At 34.9% G+C, this 8,431-nt stretch overlaps 1 protein-coding gene across 3 annotated transcripts in view; it reads right to left on the bottom strand.

Moving 5' to 3' along the window:
• AGO3 (argonaute RISC catalytic component 3) overlaps window positions 1-8,431 on the bottom strand; it is a 96,339-nt gene that overhangs the window by 55,486 nt on the left and 32,422 nt on the right. For 2 of the 3 annotated variants that reach the window (XM_005868582.2, XM_005868583.2), the window contains exons 4-5: window positions 7,137-7,345; window positions 5,725-5,861 (exon numbers count right to left, since the gene is read on the bottom strand). In XM_005868582.2, coding sequence (XP_005868644.1) covers window positions 5,725-5,861; window positions 7,137-7,345 — 346 coding nt within the window. The remainder of the gene's footprint in view (window positions 1-5,724; window positions 5,862-7,136; window positions 7,346-8,431) is intronic. The other variant, XM_014541535.1, reaches the window with a different exon arrangement.

The raw sequence follows: 8,431 nt of genomic DNA, 5'->3' as shown, positions 1-8,431 counted from the left end.
ATATATATATTTTTTTTTTTAAAATGTATTTTATTGAATTTTTACAGAGAGGAAGGGAGAGGGATAGAAAGTTAGAAACATCGATGAGAGAGAAACATCGATCAGCTGCCTCCTGCACACCTCCTACTGGGGATGTGCCTGCAACCAAGGTACATGCCCTTGACCAGAATTGAACCTGGGACTCTTCAGTCCGCAGGCCGATGCTCTATCCACTGAGCCAAACCGGTTAGGGCTATATATATATATATATATTTACTGATTGCAGAGAGTGGAAGGCAGAGGAAGAGAGACAGAAACATCAATGATGAGAGAGAATCACTGATCGGCTGCCTCCTGCATGCCTCCCACTGGGGGAGCCTATTACTCAGGCATGTGCTCCTGACCAGAATCAAACCCAGGACCCTTCAGTCTCCAGGCCAATGCTCTATCCACTGAGACAAACCGGCTAGGGCGAATATTCTTTACTTTTACTTTTTAAATGTTTTTATGGATTTTAGAGAAAGAGGAAGGGAGAGAGCAACATTAATTGGCTGCCTCCTGCACATCCCCTACTGGGAATAGAGCCTACAACCCGGGCATGTGCCTTGACTGGGAATCAAACCAGTGACCTTTTGGAGCATGGAATGATCCTTAACCAACTAACTGAGCCACAACTGCCAGGGCTATACCTAATTTTTAAATAGCTATTGAATTTTTATAAAAATTGACTACATATTAGGCTACAGAAAATACCTCAACAAATTCTAAAATTTGAAATTACAAAACACATTCTGAGTAACAACACAATAAAATGAGAAATTTGTAACAAATCAGAAAATAAAGAGATCTTCAATCTGAAAATTTAAAAAGTCTCTCAAAAAACATTTAGGTAATTGGGCAAATACAAATAAAATCTGTGGTGTTTGGAATAAAGCTAAAACAGTGATCAGAAGAAAATGTATTATTTTACATACTTTTATCAATAAGAAAAAAATGAATGTAAGTGAGTTACTAATATAGCTCTAAAAATTACAAAAACAACTAAATTAACTGAAGTAAAGTAGAGGGAAAAAATATAGAGTTAAAAGTAGAAATTAAGAATGTTAAAAAAAAAAAAGCCAAAAAACTGAAAAAAAGTTTCCAAAGTTCTTGCTGGTGGGGGGAAAAATCAACTGATTAAAACTACTCCTTCTCCTAATCAAGAGTAAAATTAAGGACAAAGTACAAATATACAAAATAAGAAATGAGCCCTAACTGGTTTGGCTCAGTGGATAGAGCATCGGCCTGCGGACTGAAGGGCCCCAGGTTCGATTCCGGTCAAGGGCATGTACCTTGGTTGCGGGCACATCCCCAGTAGGAGGTGTGCAGGAGGCAGCTGATCAATGTTTCTAGCTCTCTTTCCTTCTCCCTTTCTCTCTGTAAAAAATCAATAAAATATATTAAAAAAAAAAAAAAGAAATGGGGGTAAACAACAGAAATAGACAAAATTTCAAAAAATAGGAAATTAATTTATAAAACTCTATACAAATAAATATAGATAAGATAATTTTCTAGTAAGATATAACTTACCAAAACAGAACCAAAAGCCTACACAGACTGATTTTCATAAAATAAATGGAAGAAATTTTAAAAGAGCTACCTACCAAACAAAGCAAAACATATAGGCCACAAGAGTATACAGGGGATTTCTACTAAATCTTTAAAGAGCTGTTAACTTCAATACTATTTAAAAACTGTTGTACATTTTAAAAAATGAAAAAGGTCCAAATTCTTTATAAAATATAACAATAGCAAAACTTGAAAAAGACTACACAAAAAAAGAGAAGATCCATCTTTACAATTTTGCATTTTAATTAAAAGGATAAAGTATTAATAAACAGAATTCAGCATCACATTAAAAGAATCCAGAAACATTAGTTTGGTTCAATGCTTCTTTAAAATAAGAGAAACACCATATCATCAGCTCCATTAGTGCTAAAATGACATCTGAGAAAATTCAATATCCATTCCTACTTAATAGGAAGCAACAGATCCTCCTATACATACATACATGTATGCATTATACTTAATGCAGAAACTTTGGAAGTATTCTTTCTAAAGTCAGGAATAAAAAGAGGATGCCCACTAATCACTAATGTTTAAATTGTCCTGTCTAAATATTTAGTCAGTGTAACCTGAAGGAGAAGTATAAAAATCCAAAGGAAGAGGTAAACCTATCACTATCAGCAGATAAAATGATTATAACCTAGAAACTAGGAAAGTCACTTAAAAAACTACTATAAACAATAATGGAATTCAATAAGGCAGAGAGAAATGTCAGTATATAGAACTTAAAAGCCTTCATGTATATAAACAATAACCAGTTAGAATCTATAAACTCATTTAGTAGCAAAAATAAGGGGGTAAATGTCCAGAAATAACAAGAAATGTACAAATTTTATGTGAGAAAAACTTTAATACATTCCTGAAGAAAACAAAAGTAATCTTGAACAAATGCAATAACATACCATTTCATTTGACAGAAAGTTTCAATATTTAAAAAAACCCCAATATGTCCTAACTTAATTTATAAATATGAGATCTCAGTAAAAATAATACCCCATCCTCCACATCTATTGGATCTAGACAAGGTGTTTCTAAAGCTTATATGGTAATAAATAAAAATGGCCTAGAAAAACCTGAAAAAAAAATGAGACTAGTGCTATTAGATATTAAAAGTCATAAAAGAAATTATTGATCACTACTTTTAAGCGTTTGTGTATATAGACAGACGCACACACACATGCGCGCGCGCCCGCACGGATAAATTTCTATGTGGCAAAAAGCAAAAAAACCCAAGACAAAGGCCAAAAGACAAGTAACAATGAAGAGATATCATCTGTAATTCACATCTCAATTGAGAAAGCTCAGTAAATGAGGAGATCAAACATCCAATAGAAAAAAAAGGGCGAAGGATACAAACAGTTAACAGAAAAAGAAATGTGGCCCTTACATATGTGAAAATGTTCAAATGGAAAACAAAAGCACATAGTGAAACTATTTCTTGTAAATCTGATTGACAAAAATCTAGTTTGACACCTGTAGAGGCAAAGGCGTAAGGAAATAGGTAGTCTCAATCACTGATGCAAAGTAAGTATTTACAATCTTGGTAGAGGGCAATCTGGCGATAACAATAAAAATTACAAATACATTTGCCCTTGACTCATCAATCTCACTCCTGGAATCTATCTTAAAAAAAACACCTATATATATATTTGAAATGATGTTCTGAAATGGCATATAATTAAAGGGGACTCTTGAAATATATCCCCTCAATGACATATCTCCATAATGGCAGATGCAGCTGAAAATAATGAGGAAACTATGTACTGATCTAGAAAGAACCAGGGATCCTTGGAGGAATGGCTGATTCTAGGTACAGGGTAAGAAATATAATATGAGCCTGGAACATCCTGCTGTGCCAGAAAGCTATCAAAGACTAATGAATTAGCAATAGGACATTATGATTTTCCACATAAGAGTTCCATCTAGCCCTAACCGGTTTGGCTCAGTGGATAGAGCGTCAGCCTGCGGACTCAAAGGTCCCAGGTTCGATTCCGGTCGAGGGCATGTACCTTGGTTGCGGGCACATCCCCAGTGGGGAGTGTGCAGGAGGCAGCTGATCGATGTTTCTCTGATTGTTGTTTCTGGCTCTCTATCCCTCTCCCTTCCTCTCTGTAAAAAAAACAAATAAAATATATTAAAAAAAAAAAAAAAGAATTCCATCTAATACAAAAGGAATAACAGAATTAGAAAAAATATCAGTTGATAGTGCCTAGTGAAATAAATAGTTCAGGTAACAATGATCAATGAATGGAATATTAGAAATTGAAAGGCTGATTGGGAAATTTTAATGGAGAGATCAGGCCTATTGTATTATCAAAAAACTGGGACCACTAAATACTGATACAATATAAAGCACTTATAAATTTATAAAGTATTTTGAACCAGAATTGAATCAAGCCTCAAGGGCCAACTTTCATTTTAAGGAAATATAGGGAACAGAGGAACAAAATAATCACACCACAAGTAAACAAAAGACAAATCCAGGTTTCTGGATATTCTACAGGACACCTGACAACAAGACAATAGCAAACAACAACAAAAAAACAACAAAAAACAAACAAACAAAAGATGGGGGAAAAAACAACTAAAAAACAAACAAACAACAGACAAAATAAAACAAGAGGGAAGGAAACGGGACTACTACATTTTAAAAAGGCATAGAAAAAACATCGATGAGAGAGAATCATTGATCGGCTGCCTCCTGCACGCCCCTTACTGGGGATCCGGCCCGCAACTTGGGCATGTGCCCTTGACTGGAATCGAACCACCACCTCCTGGTTCATAGGTCCACGCTCAACCACTGAGCCATGCCGGCCAGGTTAGAAACTGTATATTTAATAATGAAAAACTGAAATATTGAGAAGATGGATAAAAAACAGCTTAGTCACCCTAGCTGGTTTGGCTCGGTGGATAGAGCACCAGCCTGCAGACTGAAGAGTCTTGGGTTCAATTCAGCCCGGGTTGCAGGCTGGATCTGCAGTGTGGGGCGTGCAGGAAGGAGGCAGCTGATCAGTGATTCTTTCTCATCATTGATGTTTCTATCTCTTTCTCTCTCTCTCACCTTCCTCCCTGAAATCAATAAAAATATATTTAAAAATAAATAAAATAAAATAAATAGATAAAATAGGCATAAAGCCTAATGTAATGTGTGAATCTTATTTGGATTCTGATTAGAACCAATAACTATAAAAATATATTTGAAACAATCAGGGAAATCTGAGTTTAGACAGGGTATTAGAGGCTACAAATAAATTATTATTTTCAATTTTCTTATATATGATAACGGCATTGTGACTGAGTAAGAAAACATCCATGTTTTTAGAGATACATACTGAATTAGTAGGGACAAAATAATATTCTGTCTGGGATTTTACTTAAAGACACTACAGTAAAGGAAGAAATGGAGATAGTTTAAGCAAAGGTAGAAAAATACTGACAATTTGGATAATGACTACATAGGTGGCAGTTTCTCATACTATTCTCTCTTCTTTTTTATAAGTTCAAAAATAAAAAAAACACCTAAATATTAATGCAAGTAGCACCACATTAAGCATCAGTAGTAGGTATAATGCCAGGGGTGACCATGACTAATAGACTTCTCTTCCTGTAAAATATGTATTTTGTAATTAAATATTGACTTAGATTTAAAAGGACAAAAGTGATTTATAATAGAAGATTGCTCAGATGATCATGTCAAAGCTTTTAACCCCTAGAGAGCCGGGGAGCGCGATCGCGCTCCTCCTGTCTTTCGCCAAAAGTGCTGGGAGCGCTATCACTATTGTGCTCCTCCTGCAGTGTCACTATTAGATGCTAGTAGTTCTCTTTATGTGGGAGAAAAAAATTACAAACCTTAACTCAAAATGCCTTGGCAATTTTAGCATAGTTCCTAGGATATTGGTTGGCACTCAAAGGGTTAAATTTACTTTAGTAGCAAACCAGGACAAGTTCTGTGTAAAGGCTTTCTGAATGAAATGTAATATAAATATAAAGATTTTCTATTTTGTCTTAATATAAGTCCAAATATTACTTCAAGACATAGTACATATAATTATACATAAAATGCACATATGCACATTAAACACACAAGCAGGCCATACAGAAATCAATTATCCAATACAGAATATGGTTTTATTCCCTTACCATCAATATTAAGCATCATTTTCCACATGGCAGGACGAACAGATTGATGGAATCCAAACCATACCTCCCTGCCCCCTCCCAGAGGGTGGTCATATCCTTCTGGAGCCGAGAAAAATGAACGCCCCACAGGTGTATATCTACAAAAATTAAAATGGCATGTTCAATCCTTTCCTTCCTATATAAGTATTTAAATATGAAGAACAGGTGAGTCTAGAGCACATAAATTATCATGCTTATCATTAAGGATATATGAAACTAAACATTTTCCAAATTTGTAAAAGCAAAAAGCAGCTATTTTAATGGAAAAAAAATCTGTATCCTTCACTGCAACCCTATATTGTTACAACTAATGTTAGTATGAATAAGAACAAATTTTATTTAAAATACTTTCTTAAAAATAAATTTTAAAAAGTTAACAGCTCCAATCTTAGAAAATGCTAAATAATTACTGATCAAAAAGCTATTTCTATAAACATGTTTGTAAGACATAATATTTTTCTTTAAAAAGACACAGCCTGCCCTAGCCGGTGCGGCTCAGTGGATAGAGCGTTGGCCTATGGACTGAAGAGCCCTGGGTTTGATTCTGATCAAGCGCACATGCCTGGGTTGTGGGCTCAATCCCCAGTAAGGGACGTGCAGGAGGCAGCCTATCATAGATTCTCTCTCATTGATGTTTCTATCTCTCTCTTCCTCTCTGAAATCAATAAAAATAAAAAAACATTAAAAAAAAAGACACAGCCTATCTGATCCTATATAAGCACAGACACACACATACACATGTGAGATGCTAGTGTGATTAAAACAACAGCAATTTCAACACAATTTGATACTATTGTATCAACAATGAAATTACCTTTAAAACAAGGTGATTTAACTATAGCCTTATATCTGAAAACACATCAGTTGCTCAAGATTTAAAGCTCTTAGGAGAAAGGGTTAGACATTTTTCTAAAAAAATATCCATTAGAATAGCTAAACTAATAAGGTGCATTTATTTTCAAACGTCAGAGAATTTTCTGTAACTTACATCTATCAATGAACTTGTATGCATGCTATTCTTTTTTTAAAAATATATCTTTTTATTGATTTCAGAGAGGAAGGAAGAGGGAGAGATAGAAACATCAATGATGAGAGAAAATCATTGATCAGCTGCCTCCTGCATGCCCCCTACTGGGGATCAAGCCCACAACCCAGGCATGTGCCCTTAAACAGAATCGAACTCAGGATCCTTTGGTCCGCAGGCCGACACTCTATCCACTGAGCCAAACCAGGTAGGGCTGCATGCTATTCTTCAACTGAAATATTCAAAATATACAACATCTGAAGATTAACCAAAGGAGGCCTGCATAACTCTTGGGAGGAAAGCCTTCATACTTAAAATCTAAAGATGAAAAAAAGCCAGAAGCACCCACTTCATGGAGGGCAGATGTCGTAGCACCACATCAACGGCATGGACAGGATTAGTGCTGATTGGCTTGTCTAATTCCAGTGGCTCAGGCAAGGTCCGTCCTGTCAGTACTTCATGTAGTAGGTGCCAACTCACCCGAGAGACAAACTTGATTGACACCTTGAAAGGTCGATCTTTTCCACCTTCCCCAGGGAGAGTAACATCTAAATCTACCTGTTAGTGAGAAAAGAGTCATCTGGTAAAAGTTGAAAAAGATAAATACAATTATTTTTAAGTTTAACTTACACAAATATTTAAGAGAAAACAAGGCAAATATAAAAAAACACACCAATCTCAATGTTAAAAAAAAATAGACTAACATTTAAATGACAGTTATTTATGCCAGCATTGTCATTAAAAAATACTGAAAACTGCCTAAATGCTATTAAAGAAAAAAGATGAAGAATATCTCTTGGAATTGTTATGGAATAATTTCCAAGCTATACTGCTAAGTGAAAAAAAAAAAGGCAAAGTACAGAAGATTACAAATAGTATGCCATCTTTTATGTGAGAAAAAGGGGAAAATGGAAAAATCTTTTTGTATTTGCTTATTTATGCAAAAAGAAACACAGGAAGCATAAACCAGAAACAAAGAAATTGGTTCCTCTAAAAGGATGGAAAGAAACAAACTGGGAGAAATAAGAGGGATTAACAATTCAGAGTGTATTTTCCAGTATGTTCTAACTTTTGGAAACATGCTAAATAAAGTTCTATACATTAAAAATTAAAAATTAAATCAATAAGGCTGGAGGGAAAAACTAAACTAAATATAAACAAAACCAAATGAAACCAAATGCACTTCAAATGAATAATATAGCCATACCAAAAGAAGAAAAAAACAAGAACGAAAACATTAATGCAAGTAACTCTTGAATACATTATACTGACTATACCAGTGATGGTGAACCTATGACACGCGTATCAGCGGTGACACGCGAACTCATTTTGGGTGACACGCATCGACAGAGACAAAAAATTGCATAATTCAAATATTTGTCTCTCGCAACGGCCAGAGTTGGGCATCACTCGAGTAATATTACTACTCACGTCACTCATGATCAATAATGCAATTCTAAAACCGGATGTAAACATGTACATCGGTGTTGCATAGCAAAGATACATAGTGAAAACATCCAGACACATTGTTCCAATATTGACATTAATATAAAAAGGTTAAGAATTGCACTATAAAGAGATTAATTTTTACTCATGACATTTTATTTTTACTCGAGTGACAAAATGCCCAATTCTGGAAACGGC

The sequence above is a fragment of the Myotis brandtii genome, unplaced genomic scaffold, assembly GCF_000412655.1.
Source record: "Myotis brandtii unplaced genomic scaffold, ASM41265v1 scaffold274, whole genome shotgun sequence".
Lineage (NCBI taxonomy): Eukaryota > Metazoa > Chordata > Mammalia > Chiroptera > Vespertilionidae > Myotis > Myotis brandtii.
The sequence above is the reverse complement of the archived record's forward strand: the minus strand, read 5'-3'. Positions and strand labels throughout refer to the sequence as shown.